At 47.9% G+C, this 19,174-nt stretch overlaps 1 protein-coding gene across 2 annotated transcripts in view; it reads left to right on the top strand.

Annotated features, from left to right (window-relative positions):
• The window catches only part of LOC147706833 (uncharacterized), a 461,037-nt gene that overhangs the window by 40,836 nt on the left and 401,027 nt on the right, over positions 1 to 19,174 (top strand). For both annotated transcript variants that reach the window (XM_086925970.1, XM_086925971.1), the window contains exon 2: positions 14,869 to 14,996. In XM_086925970.1, coding sequence (XP_086782096.1) covers positions 14,869 to 14,996 — 128 coding nt within the window. The remainder of the gene's footprint in view (positions 1 to 14,868; positions 14,997 to 19,174) is intronic.

Below are 19,174 nucleotides of genomic sequence, written 5' to 3'. Positions count from 1 at the left end.
AGAACGCATTAGCTAGTGCAAATACCCACTCCTTGATGTATGAATGTTTAACTGATTCTGGAAAGAACAGAAAAAAGCAGGGAAAATTACCTTTTCCATGTTTGGATGTCCATTATGAAATCGGGTGGCCAATCTTTTTCAGCCAAAATAATGTTATAGCCTTGAGTCAGATCCTCTCAAAAGAAAACATTAATGACCTGGGTATGTCTCCCACCAATTGGAGTTGTATTTCGTATAACCGATGTGGGACATTCACCCTTGTATCCAGTGTTTCCACCGTAATCTACTCACTCTGCTACTCCCACCAGACAGTCCATCAGGTTCTGACGAACTATTGTGACTTCTGCTGCGCTGTCCAGCATTGTCAGTGCCCATTCCCTGCTCAAATCTGGGGCACGCCTGACCTTAAGTCTGGCTACCGTCTTATTGTTGAATTGAAGTTTTTATGTTTTAGGTTGGTCTTCACGTTTAATAACTCAGTCAGATGAGCGTTGTGAGTCCTTCGGTCAGAACCGGTCGCTCCACTCGCAGCTCGTCCCTCCCTGCCTTCGATCGTAGTATCCCCTGCATCCTGACTGGTATCGTGCATTGCTTGTGCCATTGATAACGCCTTGTTTAATTAGCTTGATTAGTCTGCATTGTTTGATTAGTGCCATCCTGTTGCTTTCTGGTATCGCGCATTGCTTGTGCCATTGATATCGCCTGCTGCATTGTTTGATTACTGCCAGCCATTTGTGCCACTGTTTATTTCTGAGCAGGCGACCCCCTTTGTGCCTGTATCTTCCAATTTGAGCCTGTTCTCGCCCATTTTGCGCCTTGAGGCCCTACGGGTAAGTAGTGCGCTCTATAAATGTCTTTGATTGATTGATTTTGTTGTGCCCTTAGCCCGTCCCTGCCGCTGCTCCCCCGCGGCCCCACCCCCGCTCCCTCCAGCTTCCACTGAGCCTCGCCACCCCGCTCCCCAGCTGCTCCTCCCTCCCACAAACCTACTGTAAGCTGGTCCCGCAAGTCCAGGAGCTGTGACCGTCCTGACCTGGTCAGAACCGGTCGCTCCACTCGCAGCTCATCCCTCCCTGCCTGCCTTCGATCGTAGTATCCCCTGCATCCTTACTGGTATTGTGCATTGCTTGTGCCATTGATAACGCCTTGTTTAATTAGCTTGATTAGTCTGCATTGTTTTGATTAGTGCCATCCTGTTGCTGTCTGGTATCGCGCATTGCTTGTGCCATTGATCTCGCCTACTGCATTATTTGATTACTGCCAGCCATTTGTGCCACTGTTTATTTCTGTGCACGCGAGCCCCTTTGTGCCTGTGTCTTCCAATTTGAGCCTGTTCTCGCCCATTTTTGTTGTGCCCTTAGCCCGTCCCTGCCGCTGCTCCCCCGCGGCCCCATCCCCGCTCCCTCCAGCCTCTACTGCACCTCGCCATCCCGCTCCCGCCTCCCAGCTGCTCCTCCCTCGCCCCGCCCCCATCCACTATCCACTTATGGCAGAGTCACAAACGTGCAGCGCCCACGCGCAGTGGTCGCGCCCTATGCGCGCCGAAGGCGCGCCAAAGGTAGCCCGTCTACGCCCGTCCGCGCCTGGACCGCGCCCAGCGCCAGACCCCCTTGCCCCCGCAAAATCCAATCCACCCGCATAACGTACGACACTGTCACCCTCTCCGCACTCAACCCCGGCCGTCTCCCAGACGGCTACCAAGCCGCCCCAGGACACACCCATGGACCCTTCACCTGGCACTCCTGTAAGCTTGACTGCACCAGGACCCACACCAAACCCAAACCCACTAACTCCTCACAAAGCTCCGACACTAACCACCTGAAGTGCATCCTGCTCAACACCCGCTCGGTCCACAGACACGCCATTGAACTCTGGAACCTACTCGACACCACATCGCCGGACGTCGCCTTTCTTACAGAAACCTGGATGAACGCCTCCTCAACGCCCGACATCGCCATAGCCATCCCCGACGGCTACAAGATCATCCAAAAGGACCGCACCAACCAAACGGGAGGAGGCATCGCCATCGTCCATAAGAACACCATCCGCATCACGACCAGTTCCGACGATAACCTCACATCTGCCGAACACCTTCACTTCCAGGTCCACACCGACCCCAAGACCACACTCAGAGGCACCCTCATCTACAGGCCACCAGGACCCCGCACACAATTCAGCGAAGACATCACTGACTTCATCAGCCCACACGCCCTCCCCTCCGAGGACTACAATCTACTGGGTGACCTCAACTTCCACCTGGAAAAGAACAACGACAACAACACCACCACCCTTCTAGACAACCTCTCCAACCTTGGACTCAAACAACTCGTTGACACCCCCACCCACTATGCCGGGCACACGCTCGACCCAATCTTCACCTCCAGCAAGCACATCTCCTTCAATCACACCACAGCTCTCCACTGGACGGACCACAGCTGCGTTCACTTAAACTACAATAAGACCACGACCCACAACCACCCTCAACCAATTCCCCGCAGAAACTGGAACAAAATTACCACCGACCAGCTCCTCACATCACTTCACCAAAACCCTCCTGCCAAATCATCGGACCCAAACCAAGCAGGCACCAACCTCACACAATGGATCACCCACAGCGCTGACGAATTAGCACCCTTGAAAAACCATCAAATCAAGCAAGGTAGCAAAAAAGCCCCCTGGTTCAATGATGACCTTAAGAAATCCAAGAAGATCTGCTGCACCCTCGAGAAAGCCTGGCGAAAAAACCCAACCACTGACAACCTGACCACCTTCAAGAACGCCACCCGCAAGCACCACCAACTGATCCGATACACCAAGAAATCAGGTTTCAAGGATCGACTCGACAACAACTCCCACAACAGCAAGGAACTATTCAACATCGTCAAAGATTTTACCAACCCCACCGCCGGCACTAACGACATCACTCCCTCCCAAAACCTCTGCGACTCTCTAGCCTCGTTCTTCCACAACAAAATCGCTGACATACATAACAGCTTTGGAGACCAGTCCACCCCACCCTCCTCCGAACCAAAACCCCCCTCCAACAACCTTTGCGCCTGGAACCCAATCACCACTGAAGACACCATCCGTCTGATGAACTCCATCCACTCAGAATCGCCAACCGACCCTTGTCCTCACCACATTTTCAACAAAGCAGACTCCATTATCGCACCCCATCTCCGAGACGTCATCAACTGCTCCCTCAACTCCACTACCTTCCCGGAAAGCTGGAAACATGCCGAACTCGGCGCCCTCCTGAAGAAACCCACAGCAGACCCCACTGAACTTAAGAACTACCGCCCCATTTCGCTCCTCCCATTCCCTGCCAAAGTCATTGAGAAAGCCGTCAACAATCCGCTTGCCACCTTCCTCGAATCCAACAAATCCCTCGACCCTTCACAGTCCGGCTTCCGAGCCAAACACATTACCTAGACCGCCCTCATCGCAGCAACAGACGACATTAGAACTCTACTGGACAACGGAGAAACAGCTGCCCTCATCCTACTTGACCTCTCCGCAGCCTTTGACATAGTCTGTCATAGCACCCTTATACAACGCCTCAACAATGTCGGATTACAAGGAAAAGCACTGGACTGGATCATCTCGTTTCTCGCCGGAAGAACCCAGAGAGTCCGCCTCAACCCTTTCAGATCAGAGGCCACCAAAGTCATCTGCGGCGTACCACAAGGATCATCACTCAGTCCTACCCTATTCAACGTATACATGAGTCCCCTCGCATCCATAGCACGCCAACACAACCTCAACATCATCTCCTACGCAGACGACACCCAGCTGATCCTCTCCCTCACCAAAGACCCAAACACCGCCAAAACCAACGTACACGAAGGGATGAAAGAGGTAGCCGATTGGATGAAGAACAGCCGCTTAAAACTGAACTCGGACAAAACGGAAGTCCTCATCTTAGGATCATCCCCCTCCGCCTGGGACGACTCATGGTGGCCACCGGCCCTGGGAAACGCCCCATACCAACGGACCACGCACGTAACCTGGGCTTCATCCTGGACTCCTCCCTCTCGATGACAAGACAAGTCACCGCCGTCTCATCATCATGCTTCAACATTCTACGTATGCTCAAAAAAATCTTCCGCTGGATCCCCACCGAAACAAGAAAGATGATCACCCATGCACTGGTCACAAGCCGACTGGACTACGGAAACACCCTTTACGCCGGAACGACAGACAAACTACAGAAAAAACTCCAACGCATCCAGAACGCCTCAGCCAGACTCATCCTAGACATCCCCTGCCAGGCTCACATTTCCGGTCACCTAAAAGACCTCCACTAGCTCCCTGTCAACAAGAGAATAACGTTCCGTCTCCTCACCCACGCACACAAAGCCCTATACAACCTAGGGCCCGAATGCCTCAACACGCGCCTGTCCTTTTACACCCCACCCGCCAACTACGATCGTCCAATCCAGCCCTCGCCGCTATTCCACGCATCTAAAGATCCACCATGGGGGGAAGATCCTTCTCCTACTTAGCGGCCAAGACCTGGAATTCTCTCCCCTCCGACCTCCGCCTTACACAGAACCACCTCTCCTTCAGAAAACAACTAAAAACTTGGATATTCGATAAGTAAAGCACCCCCCCTCCCTCAAGCGCCTTGAGACCCTCTGGGTGAGTAGTGCGCTATACAAATTTTGAACTTGAACTTGACATGCTCCTCCGTTCTGTGCTGTAACCGTCCACCTATCTCCGAACGTTTATCAGATAACTCCTCAGTAGGAACGTGTATCATAATCCTGATACCCGTCGGGTAGTCTAATATTTTGACGTTTGCAGGTCATAGCATTTTTTAATGGCTTCCCATTGAGGAGACCTACCCTGTGATTTAATTTTGTCTTTATTTTTCTTGTTATCCCACTTCTTCTAACTCAAACAGTCTGGTGCTTGCTTAGTTATAAGTTTCAGAATTTCTGTACAGTTGTGGTTTAACAGGTCTGGCCCCCAAATTATCGCTACCTAGCGTAGCATAGGTTTTGTCGATGATTTTAGGTAATTTGCACACCTGCTGTGCATGTGCCAAAATGCCTTAGGTGTTGGCGTATAGCCAAACACAGTTGCTTCCCCTTTTATGTTACTTAACATAGTGACGGATACAGCGACAAAACTGCCCGTTCAGTTTCATCCCCAAGTCCTCATATTAATTCTGGAGCCGTTTCAGCACTTCAGGCAGTTAACCACATGGCTGCTGGCCGTTTTCCCCCCCCTGTGCTGGAAAATGCCATTTTAGTGGCACCATGACGAGCTCAGCTCGTCATCAGCACACGACACCCGTGGGTGATGACGAGCTGAGCTCGTCATCAGCATCGAAAGGGTTAAGGGGTACCATGTGTTCTGGTATATAGTGCAACGAAAACTGTACCCCAAGTTGTGTAGTATTCCACCAGGGGAGCCATTACCAGCAGCAAGCAAGTTGTTACTATTGTGTATTTTTCCTGCAGGTCAGTATGGGGAACACCACTTCAAGCTGGCTTGTTTTTTGTGCAATCCAGAACGGAATCTACTCCTGTCTGGTGGCAACCTTACCCCTTATTGCATTGTGTCTGTGGGCAAATGCCCGGTGTAGCCAATGTGGCTGTGCAGCCTGAGCAGTCTTTGCAGGGTGTAGTGTTAATGTTTGTATTACGAACTGTCAAACATCCGTATTTTGTTACTAAATGTTTGTATAATGACTGCATCTGGGCTGGCGATGCATTATCACCATTCAGATGCAGTGTTTATCATGCTAAGACTGGCCAAGTAGCTGCCTCATTGCTGAGTGGACCGAGTCTTACTTCTTCTGTTGTATGTGTGAGGGCGCCATTAGCCCAATTTGTAGTCTTGGTATGTTAGAGGTATCTCTATTTCCTTGTATGGTGCATCATTTTCTGGTATTTCTTACTGTTTGTAGATGTCAAATAGTTATGTTGTCTGCAGCCGGGAATGTAACCCAAGAATAGAATACCTCAGTCCTATATGCACCATGAAGGTGAAGTCTCCACCTCTAGTTGTGAGACCATGTTGTGGTAGTTTCTGAGTAACTTGCATGTCTGCAGTTCTCAGAGATATTAAGTACTGTTAAGTCTTCTGTGTCAGACATATTAATATGGTATCGGAGAGGGTAACACATTGGGAAATGGATCCTTTGGTCACCTACTCAGCTGAGGAGGATAGTCCCTACCACCACGGACATCTATTGTTAGAATTGAGTAGGGATCTCTGAGAAAACTTGATAGAACCACTCGGGCGATCCATAAAAATAAGAACCCAACCAACATTGGCAATGTCATGTCGTGCAGTACATTAGTGTAGGAACTGGGGCCACCAGCTCTCCATGGGGTAGCATGGCTCGAGCAGGAAGGCAGCCAGGGGCTTGCGTGTAAAGCAGCTACCTAACACACTCATCCAATGAGACACACAGTGGGCGCAATACTGGAGAACACACCAGTAGTTGTATTTGAAAATCAAGATCTTTTATATAGACTTTATACCAAGCAAGTAATGCATTTAAATAATCATTAGTATTTCATTCAAGCATTTCATTAGGCAGTTGCAGTAAGACTTGTCATTAAAATAATAAAACCAGCTCATCTAAGCAGTGAAACATTAAATAACATAGCCTGCCGCATCATACTCTTCAGCAGGCACAGAGGGTACTTCCATAAACCTGGAGAAGCGACCATAGCATTGCATTAAAGTAACACATTAAACCTCTTATGGACGCCTTCTAAATTACACTTCATAGTGATAAAATATTTCAGCAAGTACTTCCAGTACAACAGATAACTTCAAAGAACACAGCCACAAGCCTTTCTTCTTGTGAATACTGATCGTTTTGCGACCCAGCAGCAAATCATCAGAATACCATTAGAATTAATCAATCAATGTCGCAGTTGGATCCCTTCAGGAAACTGTAGAAGCCCACCCCTGCAAGAAATTCAGTACAGGGAAAAGAGCGTCCCCTAAGCAGCCCTGTGTACAGTTAATTAAGCATAAACCAAACCGGTGGCGTAGACTGCCACTAAACACCAACCACCAATGTAGCGTCAGGGTTTACTCCCTCCGGGAATTAATGAAGCCCGCCCCTGCAAGAAAGATCAGTACCAGGCACAAATCCCCACAACCATTGGCAGGCATGTATGGTTAATTCGAAGTATGCCTAGCTTCAGGCAGGCCCAGTTATTCTCGAGGCACATAAAGGGGCCAACGGGGCCCAGTCTCAGTTCACCCCAGGGGAGAGGCGACCTCGGGCCTCTCCTGGCCTACCGCCCTCCTCCCCGGGGGTTACCTTAATGTCTTCGGCCTGATCAGGGCCCTGCCAAGGCTTTGCGCTGGGGAGGGGTCCGCTACCCTCCCTGGGGCCTCCCTCGGCCTGGCGCGATGCAGGGGCTGCTTCTGGGCACCAGCGCCGGGGCCGGAGCAAGGCCGATATGTGGGGTTGAAAGGAGGAGGCACTTAGGCTCCACGGCCCCCTCTGTGATGTTTCCGGGCTGTTCCGGGCCTTCCTGCTCCCCCGCGCGGTGCAGGGCGCTGACTCAGCGCACCGCTGCCGGGGACAAGGACACTCGCTGCGGGGCAAGGAGGAGGGGCTTCTAAGGCTCCTGGCCCCTCCGCGGGGAGTCTCAGCCTGCTCGGGGTGCCGGGCCTACTCTACGGGGCTCGGCGGGGTCCACCAATGGCTGAAGGCTGGGGCGGGGGCACGGCCGATGATGCGGCAGCGCTCCCGCACACATGACCAGGGCCCAGGCAGGCTTCAGGCCTAACGCGGCCTGACTTTCTCGGTGCGGCGGCTCTCTCCTGGCACCGGGGGCCGCCGAGGGGGGGAGGGTCAACATCGGCGCCAATTGCAACGCGGGGACAGGCGGCAACAGGGCAGGCCAGCAGCGCCTCCAAAGCGTTGCGTGGGCGGCGCCGTTGACACAGGGGCAAATCTCCTCAAGTGCCTCAAGGCGCTAAGGTACAGCACTAGCGCCGATGCAGAGAAGCGCAATGGGGGCAGTTTCAGTCAGCGCTCACGCGGGGGCTTCAGGGGCACTTTCACAGCCAGACTGGACAGGCAGGCAGTCTCTGACACAGCGCTTGAGGAGGGGAACCGATTACAGCGCTCTTCACACAGTTCAGTCAGGGGGAGACAGGTAGGCCCAGCTGAAGGCAGGGGATGCGCAGGGCAGCACAGTCCAGTACCTTGTCGCTCCCCCAGCAGTCTCTGGTCACAGGAAAGCAGTTTTCTTGGCGCTTGGATGGTTCTGCGCCCTTAGTTACTTGTTTCTTGAAGTTGAAGAGTGGGGGGGTTGAGTTGGAGGCTGGATGAATTTTTCCTCAGTCACTGCAGATGGACCCCGGGGTTCCCTACCACTGGGCCAGATCAGGGGGCTAGCTTAGGACACCTCACCCAGCTTAAGAGGCAGCACCTAAATCCTGTCACTCCCAGTAGCATAGGTTCCTCACTAGGCCCTCCCGCCTAAAACTCCTGCGTGGGTTCCCCAGGTCAGTGATGCCCCAACTGACTAGAACGTTTCTCTCCTTTTCCTTATATAGCGGCAGTTGGCAGTGGCAGTTGGTGTCACCTCCCCTGTTCAGGAAGGTTCCAGGAGCTTCCCTCATTCTAGCTATGGGCAGGCTGGCAGGCTGGTATGGCAACATTGTTTAAGGGTTCCAGCCAGCTCCTGGCTACTAGAGTGCACCTATACAGACCACTCTGCAGTAGCCGGGGTCAGTGGCAGCCATGTTGGGGGAAGAGAGCACCTGCACCCTGGCATTGATTATCAATGGGAGGGTGCCCAGAGTCCTAAAGCCAACAAAAAGTAGGTGGGAAAAATGAGGCAAGGGCAAAAAATACCACCCTAGGTTGACCGGTCTAACAATTAGGAACTGCGCATTTGTGGACAACAAAACTGTTGGGTTGGTGCCAGACTGATTCAGTGTGTCCCCTCAGGATATGTTCCCCTATAGACCAGCTAGCACACAGTGCCACCATAAACACCTCTAAACCTAGACAGGTAGCAAATGGTTCTGGCGACCACTGAACATATGTGCTGCATGATCAATAGACAGAAGCAAATGAAAGTATCAGGACGCTGACCAGAATAAAAAGTTCCACCATCGTACTGAAACTATATTTATGTGCCAACATATAAAACAATATTAAAATCAGGTGTACTCAGATGGGGGGTAGATGGGTGTGCGTGTGTTAGTGTGTGTTCGTGTTCGTGTGTGTGTGTTTTCTGACAAGAATCCCCTTACTGGATGATCTAACCTAGTTTAGTTACCTGATCAAAAGAATGTAATTCCCTGTTGTGGTCACAAGCTCGACATCCCTCGTAGCGAACAGCAAGCAGCGGGGCCGAAGCTTCACCGTATACAATTGACACTTATTTATGCAACAGATCGCTGGGGGTCGCGTAACTAGTTAGCATGGAGGAGTCTCCTTCGTTATCACGCTACACCGAGCAATCTGTGGCATAACTAAGTGTAATTTGTTCTAGACTGAAACTTCTCTAACTTATCTGACCCATGATTTAAATGTGGAGTAAAGTACTTAGAAACGAGCAGCAAATAAATGCCTCATGCCAATAATAATTGAGTTGTTTTTGAAAGACGACGGCTAGGACACTTCTTGCCCTTGGTTTAATACGGCCCCATCCAGCCGCTTAGGGCCAAACCCCTTGTTGCTTTTTATAATAAAAGGCATCCTTGTCTTGGGGCCAAGATCTTAATCGGGCTGCCACTGTTTTATTGTTTAGATAGCTATGTCACCATATGTATGAAAACAGCAAGCACATTTGCACAGTGTGTATAAGCTTTGTGCATGTTGTCAAGGTAGCATGATAGTGCTCTTGCGAAATTAATTCTGTAAGCAAGTATAGTTTACACGAAACTAATCCAAACTGTCATGGACACAAATGTGTGACAAGTCATCGTGAAAAAAGTGAAGCAACTTTAGGAAAGACCTGTGTATATGTGTGAAATAACTTTATTCGGTAAAAATTTCACCATAAAAGTATACAAATTTATACCATACATTTTTAAAATTGAAAATACATACTTCATTCAATAAAATTCCATCGAGAGTGTGCATATTGTACAGTACACATAGTGTGGTAAGACCCAACAGCCAAATATGCCTGTGATCTCACATAACTGTCCCCATGCATACTGGTAGGGTACATTTTAACCAATACAAAGATACCATCAAGTATCCTACAAGAGGGCCGGCTAGGTGTTAAGCGGGGTGGGACGGGACTTCATCCTCCTCATACGGGTCAGCCATGCACTACCCAGATATTTAGCTACCCCGCATACCATAAGGGTGGAGGACATATCTGTGCAAAGTACTCGTAGGGCCATTTTGTGGCATCTAAGACCCAACCCCCGCATAAGGGTTTTAGCCAAACCTTCCTGGCAACTTTATATGCGGGGCAAGCAAAGAGGAAATGCGCCACAGACTCATTCGGGGCAGCACAACAAGGGCAAGGGTTCAACAAAGCGCCGACGTTGGTCCACCCCGAGGTGAAGTCATGCACCGGGAGGGTCCCATACCTAAGTTTTAAGTAAAGTGCTCTATCCAGAGGCTTTGATATAAGGTCTAGGAAGGATTCCAATTTTCTTGACCATTTAAACTCTAAGAACCGCTCCGTGAGCAAGCCCCCTGCGCCACTAAGCATTGCCTCTGCCTGAACCGAATCCCAGTAGAGTTTCTTCATCACTAGTTTGGGGGGTGGCATTTGACTAGTCCATGCTTCGCTCAAGCCCAGATGCACAACCAGCTGCCTCAGGTTGCTCAACCATCTGATCTTAGCATTGGTATTGAGCAAAATGAGTTCATCTAAAACAGCAGCATAGTTTGTAAGCTCCCTGGTCCTTCTCAGCCGTACCCAAAATAATAGTGGGCGCAGTCGCACTAAGTCTTTAAAGGAGCGGCTGCCTAAATCTAGCCGTAAAGGGATTAGCGGAGTAGAGACTGGGAGAGCCACCAGGTCCCTCAAGAATTTATTTTCAGCTGAGACTAACTCCGAGACATTCTCAAACCCCCACAGCTCGGAGCCGTATTGGGCGGCCGGTAAAATCTGTCCCTCATAGATTGCCAGAGCGAGTGCCACAGGTTTGCTCATCGACTCCCGATGTTCTCTCAAGGTCACCCATGACACTCTTTTGTGGCTCAGTAACATTTTGGCCAGGTGGTCCTTCCAATTCATCCGACTATTAACCCGAACCCCCAAATAGTCGAAGGAGGTGTCCAGTTGAGCGTGAAGTTGTTCCTAAATCTTTTAGAGGGAGAGAGGGCCATAAGCTCAGTTTTAGAGGTATTAATGGTAAGGCCTCTATCCGTACAAAAGGTACTAAAACGGTGCAAAAGCTTTCCAAGTCCCACGGGGGATTTGGAGATCAGTATGGTGTCATCCGTGAAGAGTAGAGTGGTTGTTTTTTCCCCCGACAGGGTTGGCGCGTCTGCGTCTTCCTCTCTCAGATGGTCCACCACACCGTTCACAAAGAGAGAAAAGAGGGTCGGCGCCATGACACAACCCTGGCGGACTCCACTCCTCACGGGCACCCTGTCAGTTGTCCATGGGTGCCCCATCTAATCCTCGCATAGTTCCCCTCGTGAAGCCTTACAATCAAACCCAAAAGAGGCCCAGGAAATCCCATCTTCTCTAGCGTATCCCACAGCCTTGCTCGAGGGACCAGGTCAAATGCCGTCTTGAGATCTATGAAGGCAAGGTAGAGACTACCCTTATTAATGGTCACAGATTTCCAATAGATGGCAAAAAAACGAAAGACCTGGTCCATCGTGCCTACCTTTTGGCGGAATCCTGCTTGAAAATGGGAGAGGACATGTTCCTCTTCCATCCAGGTTCCCACCCTAGAGATAATGACCCTGCCAACCACCTTCTGAATCACATCTATCAGACTGATGGGTCTGTAGTTGGCAGGGTCCTCTCTAGCCCCCTTTTTAAACACGGTGACGACCTCTGCCCCCTTTCAAGAGTCAGGCACAGGTTGTCCCTTGGCAATCAGGTTCATTATAAGGGCAATAAGTTTGGCCCAAGCAGTAGGATCTTCTAACAGGAGGTCCCCTGGGATCCCATCCGGGTCAGCCGCCTTCCCCGGGGTCAAATGCCTAATTGCCACTACTAGCTCCGAGGGTAGAAATGGATCCTCAAACACTAGTGGGAGTTGGTCCCTTCTAGCCGGGTCCAGAGGGGGACGAGAGTGTTCTTCAGCTCCACCGTACAGTGCTGAAAAGTGGGAGAACCATTGTTGGCTTATGTGGGTAGCTAGTGGTTGAAAGCTCTTCTGCCTAGCTTTATTAATAAGCTCCCAAAACAACATTGAATTCCTCTTACTAACTGCGGAGTTAAGATCCTTCCAGTGTTGTTCTTCCCACTCTCGTTTGGCCAATGCCATTACCCTTGTATTGAAAGACCTGTGTTATATATAAAATGGCATTGTTTACCTCCGAGCCTAAGTGGCACGTATGACGGGACCCTGTGTTCCATTTTGTGCAGCTCATGCCTGCCTGATGAAGACATGAGGAATAGAGGAACCCCCCACCCCCATACATATATTATTGCTGCATTCCTTTGAGCTTGCTGGGACACATACTGGAGGAAGAGACTCTACCTTTACTCATCAATAGGGGGCTCTTTGATTCAGTGATGGATTACAAGGAAAGTGGGGGGGTCTGGGCAAATCTCAGAAAGGAGATGGGGCTGCTTAGGGAATCCTACGGTGAAGGATGGGAGCCCAGAATTTATCTTTTGGGTCACATATCACTGTGGCTGACATCCTGGTGTGAGCCCAGGTCACTTCCATGAAGTGTTTTGTGGGGTTACTAACATCAGTGTCTTTCCTGCTGTGGCAGACAGCCTTTCAAGTGGGAAGAAGAAATTAATATGTGCACTGGGAAAAAAGCAGAATCTCGATGTAGAACTCATGCCCTAAATTACATTTGGTGTCTGAAAATGGAAATAATAAGGAGAGGTTGAGACTGTAAAACTTGTCAATTGTCAAGCAGCCAGACAGGTTGTGTGATAAGGGGAAGCTCTGCAAGACTTCCGCCTGTGACCAGGACTGGGGACAAAGGCCTGTTAGTCTCCCTGCTGGGTGAGGGGACATCTCCCAGAATAACCAAGATCCCCTGTTCTGGACCCTAGAGCACCAGCTCCTGCCTGCTTGCTAAGGCCAGTGTGCCCTGTGAGGAAGAGGAGAGCATTGGAGGAAGCGAGGTCCAGTGGGGAGCGCTACTAAGAGGATTCCCTGAGGGAGGGTTGTGAGAACAGCTGTGCAGCGATCCAGTCACTCACTATGTTTCCCCCCACCTCTTCCCCCCCCCTCTTCCCCCCCCCCCCCCCCCCTCCTCTTCCCCCTCCTCTTCCCCCCTCCCCATCATATTCCAGGAGAGGGCCGTCGTGAGTCGCACTGTGCCCGCTTTGCCTCTGCTGTGAACCAATATGCCAGAGGGAGCCACAGTTGAATTTACACTGAGACGTGTCCCCCTTAACGGCGTCCCCTAATGCCAGGAGGGATTGCTATGGTGTGAACGAGTTCACTGGAGGAGTCTGTGTTGGCCTAGAAAGTAGTGTGGCAACCAGGTATGCCACAAGGGTTTGTTGGCACCAACATTGCCAGAAATGTGGGTCGTTCCCCGGACAGAAGATTGCAGGTGTGACAGGTCAGGTTAAGCCAGCACACCAAGACCTGCACCAGACTGATACCCCTAATGACCTGAAGGATGCCGCTGGAGTGTGTACCCTCATTAGGCTCTATTGGGAGCTGGAGGATCGAATCTCCCCAGGTGAGGGATGAGTGACTTTACTCTTCTTTGCAGACCTGGAGCAGCTCCGATTGCTAAGACATGCTGCCAGTGCTGCTGAAAGATTCTATACTGCCAGAGTCTGCAAAGCTAGAATTGCGCCTGTGTAGCCTTAGGTGACTGGCTGCTGATGGTGCTAAAGTACCATAGAACTTTTGACTAAATAGCAAAGATTCAAAAGGAGAACTCTTGAGAATGGCTGAATATTCCCAGGGAGGCATAAGGAAGAGGGTGGGACAGTGATCTGCCAGCATCTACCAGAGTTCAACCTCCGGGGGATTTTGTTGTTGCTCATGAATGTTGATTTACTTTGAAAGTGTTGAGATTTTAAAAAAAGTATGTATTTGACTGGGCATTAATTTGTTGTTAGAATGTGTGTTCTTTGAGTTATTAGTTGTGTTCACTCACTTGTATCTACACTTCTCCCCCAACAGGTAGCCTTTGGCTGCTTGTCCACAGCTACCAGTTAGAGTCCAGTACAGAAGAGGTACTTGACCTAGATGCTCATGTTCCATAGTAGATCGAGCCCCGGGACATCAGAAGTAAAAGGCCTCCACCACTATGGTTGGGCCCTGCATGCCCTGTGTGCTTCTGAATATGGTTTTGACAAAAGATAAATAAATGTCATTGTTCAAATGCATTTTATGTTACTCTCTAGTGAACATTCACAATATTGTTGTTTGATTTTTATTTTTTTAATTTATTAGTAATCTGACAAAGTTGCTGTTTACGCTTCACCATTAACACTTGTAAGTGAGTAGACTTTGCTGGTTCAGAAAAGCCAGCAGCAAGAAATAGGGTAAATAAGTTCTTACCTATCTTGCACTTCACCTGATGTATAGGGGTATTCTGGATTTTACTACTTTGATCTCTTTTTTTTCAAATTAAATTAGAACTGAATATAGAATGTTGCACACTCTTATTGCTGAGTGGGGTTATGGCCTGCTTTTAATTCCTAAATGTCCAATTTTATCTACTGTGCCCTCCTGTCTAATGAGACCGCTGATCAAGAACCTGGACTTACTTAATTTCTCTCCATTATTTTGCAGAGATGGTCCCCCACTCGACTTGGAGAGACAGAGCAAAGCCTACGTGTTTCCATTGGGAATGATTGGTACCGTGGTCCCCAGCTAGAACCACGTAACATGCAGACGGATGTGTTCTCTGATCTTGACAGGTAGGATGCTAAAGCATTTAGAGGTGGAGAGAATTGTCTTTGTTTGATGCTCTAGGTGCATATAGTGTATGTCTCCAGAATTGAAACCTTGCTATAATTTTGGACTGTCCAGCTTTTCAGGCCTTGTCAACACCATTGTTGTTAGATATGGCTATATAACATTCTGCAGTGGTCCGCACGTCAAGAATTTGGATACAGTGCTTAACGAGGCTAGAAAAAGTCAAGGTGGAAATTATTTTGGATGTCAAACGGAAAACTGGCTTTGCTGCTATATCACATCTGGTGTTGGGTCTGTTAATATTGTTGTAGTTCAAAGCTTCTCTGCCTTTATTGCTTCAACTTACATTTTATCAATGAACTTATCTTCCATTGTTACAGATTATTGTGGGTAAGAGGGTTGGCGTACACTGAAAAAGAAACCCCTTCCTGGTTGATTTGTTCGCCACAAATTCATTGTTCAACATTACTACTGAAATGATGGTCCTTCTCTAGCTTGTCCATGTTTACATGACGACTGGTCTCTGAAAAGCTATTTTGAAATCGTGTTGTGCTGAGGAGTGAAACTTCAATCACTGGCCGGTCTCTGATTTGTAAATTGGTTGCATCCCCTAGGCAGAATAAATTATTCTTGTTAAAAATCCAAGAACCTGAAGCCTTTTTCCACCACCATGGCCCTTTATAAAGTTGATCTTTCCACGTTCCTGTTGGCAGTTGTCACACTTGATATCGCAAGTGTGATAGCTGCTGTGAACTTCCAGCTTGGAGAATGACTTGGTATATTTTATTAGCTATCAGGTATAGCTATTTAAGTCGGTGATTACAGGTGTATTTGTGACAACAATAAAAAAAACGTGTTTCAAAGACTCTTGCGTTTTTACTTTTTATTAAACACATTGTACATGTAAATATTACAGGCAGCCTTTAAGTTGCGGTTAAGGCTCGAGTTCCTTTAGAGAAGCAATTTAAAAAAAAATGTTTTAATCACTGTACTGACAGGCCACATTTCCTGTTGAGTATGGACCAACCTTTCTCAAAACACGATTAAGTCCACCACAGGAGTGTCTGCTAAATCTGCAAAGTGGTTATGAAATTTTAGAAATGGGAGAGCAACTTTGTAGTGGATGAATTTTGCTCTTCATCTGAATTTGTGTCCAGCCATTTTAAGTTAACATTTTTCCTCCCCCCTCTCTTCCCCCCCCCCCCCGCCCCCCCCCCCCTCCCAAAAAAGCAAAAACAGTTGATGTGTGGACCTTGTTCAAATTTCCATTAAAATATCGAGGGGGAGCAGAAAACCATCTAAATGAGAATGGCAAAATTGGTTGACTGTCATGAAACCAAGATTGCAAGCAACATATTTTGAAAGCATATTAAGGTGGATGGATGCTGCCGACAGGACTCTCATTTCTTCCAGTTTTGCTTATGGTAAACATGTGTGATCAGCTTTAGTCATTTTACCATGATGTAGGAAACATGCCACATCTTATGCTGCCACTCCAGTGTGGACAAGTGTGAGTAACAAGTGCTGTAATTTAATGTGGTCTTTTCACTCTTAATCATAGTTTTGCAGTCATTTTGCATTACTTAGTACACTTTACAATCATCATGTTGGGGTAATTAATTTACAATGACTGTAAAACCACTCCCACAGTGGTAGCATAATAATGAATGTGAACATTTAACAAGGCACATGACACCGTCCAATTTAAGCTTATGGAAAACACGGCAAACCTTGTACTGCGGTTCAAACTTGTAGTCCAAATGTTAACTATTGTATCTTTTAATGTGGCCTCTTCAGTGTTCTCCATCAATGTTGTGGTTTCCCATGCATGTGATGGCTGTAATGTGGCAATTACATTAAAAGTATGATAATCTCCTCATAAACATGAAATGGCCTGAGTCTACTGGGCACACCCAAAGGACACTTCCTTTGGGCACTGGTCATGGCAGTGTCTACCCACTGGGCCCAGGGGTAAAAATGTATGTCTGCACAGGGTGCCCAAGTGTCACTCTGGGCTGCTAACATCTTGGCAAGGCCCAAAGTATTGCCGTCTTTCTGGTGGAATGTACAGCCAGAGTCCATACCCTGCACAAAGGCTATGCCAGGAGGGCTCTGGGGAATAAGAGCATGATGTGGTCCAGGTCTGTCCTGTGCCCGAGTCACCTGATTGCACACAAAAGCCTGGGCTTCACATACCTGGTGCCCATAGCCTTCAGTATGGCATATCAGAAACCTATGTCCTGCACACAGAGCCCGCAACCGAAGGATGCTCTTTGTTGTAATGACTTGCCATAGCCACAACATAAGAATGTTTTTGATGGATTGGGATAGAGTTCTGTTTCAAGCTCCCAGAGCAGAGGTTGAATTTAAAGTTTGCCTTAGTAACAGTGCACTCTCTTGATATGGCCAGGGGCTGTGCCCTGTGCTCTTAAAGGGATTGAACATTGATGTGTTTGTACACAACCTTTGAATTTCACTAAAATAACAGTAGATAAATTAAATTAAATTTAAAGTTGTATTCGTTGAAATCTGTTGATGTTGCAAACCCAAAAAGTTAGACTGCATGTCTATGGCACCAGACTTTAAAACTCCTTGAAATTCACAAAGTGTAAAGATAGATCCTTTATTGTAAAATTGATCATCATTCAGAAAGAAAGCAATAACACAAGATCACGCTCTCAGCCAACAACTCTTAATACCTGGAATGTTCATGGTTCAAAACCAGTTCTGAGCAAGTTGCTACTTAACCCCTGAGGCTTTTACACCCCAGTGCAGAGTCCTTTTCATTTTTAGATATTTGGGTTACTTCATGCTTAGGCCTCCATAACTGGCAGAGCTGTATGGTGGTAAACCATGTTTTAAATCAGGTTTGTCATTTTCCTCAGAAGTAGCTATTTTCTCCACATGTTTGTACTTTCAACCTGCTTCCAGTTTGTAGCGTTAAGCTGTAGATTTGAGAAAGGAAGACAGAATTCTGAATTCAGCAAGGGTTGCTTTATGTAGTTCCCTTAAGGTGTTAACAAATACACTTTAATTGTTTAAATGAAAAAAAAAAATATTGAAAATTGGTAGGACAAAATGGCAATTTGTAACAGCATTTTCATTTGTAACATCTTGTCATGATGGCTGATTTACAAAAGCAATATAACATTTACTTTTGCTGGACTCTTCTGTTTGTGGGGATATATAGGGTTTGTTTGTAGGTTGTCCAAGAACCCGAGGTACCCAGAGCCAAATACTGATGTGCACCTTACAGCGGGTTTTCATTGTTACCAAGTATAGAGCAATTTATATGGTAAAAGAGTGAAAAATCTGTCTGGAAAAAGCTTATGCATTTCTGAAATGTACACCAGATACTGAGTTTAGGAGTAGTGGTTATTTGTATAGCTCTGAATTTGTGACTACCCATACTAGTATGTGATTCAGAAGGCATTTTTCAAAATGTCTTCTTTCTTGCACGTTGGCTTACATTTGAAAGGCACAAATGCAGCGCAATCCAATCGGCAATAACAAATGTTCATCTATTCTGTGTTCCCTCGCGCCTCCAAGAAAAAATGTACCTCACTTGTGACGATAGACCTAGTGGCAGCAACAGGAAAGGGCCCAAAAAGCCACATGAAAACATGACATTCTTTCACTGACAACTGACCTTTTTTTTTTTTTTTTTTTTGCAAAGTGGATAGCTGTGGATTTCGTGCTCTAACTGAGCCGGCACCCAGGGAAACCTAGCAAACGTGCATGTTTTTAGGTTTCGCCTGCACTGCACTTGTGAAATCTTATACATAAAAAAATATATACATCTTAAAAGGGGCCTGGAGCCCATCCATTACTTCCTTTCACTTACACATGGTTGGCTACCATGTCACTGTCTCATTGTTTCCTGTTGGTCAGTAGAACCTCCTGGGCTTTGGAGTCTTTGTCTATGTCATGGAGCATGGACCAAGTACTTCTGTGGCCAGTGTCCCTCCACTGGCCTGCAGGTACACTTTTCTTTTTTTCTTACACCCTCCCACCCCCATGCGGTGTCACCTTCCCCCAAATAAATGTCTATGTGAGAAACAAAAGCAAATCGCGTCACATGTCTCGTCATTTCTCATTCAAGTGTTCTTTTTTTGTGCTTTTTTATGGGTTGGATTCTGAAACCATACACAGTTCAACTTGTTGGTGCTTGTGATTCTCC

This window comes from Lissotriton vulgaris, chromosome 6, assembly GCF_964263255.1.
Source record: "Lissotriton vulgaris chromosome 6, aLisVul1.2, whole genome shotgun sequence".
NCBI classification, from domain to species: domain Eukaryota; kingdom Metazoa; phylum Chordata; class Amphibia; order Caudata; family Salamandridae; genus Lissotriton; species Lissotriton vulgaris.
The sequence above is the reverse complement of the archived record's forward strand: the minus strand, read 5'-3'. Positions and strand labels throughout refer to the sequence as shown.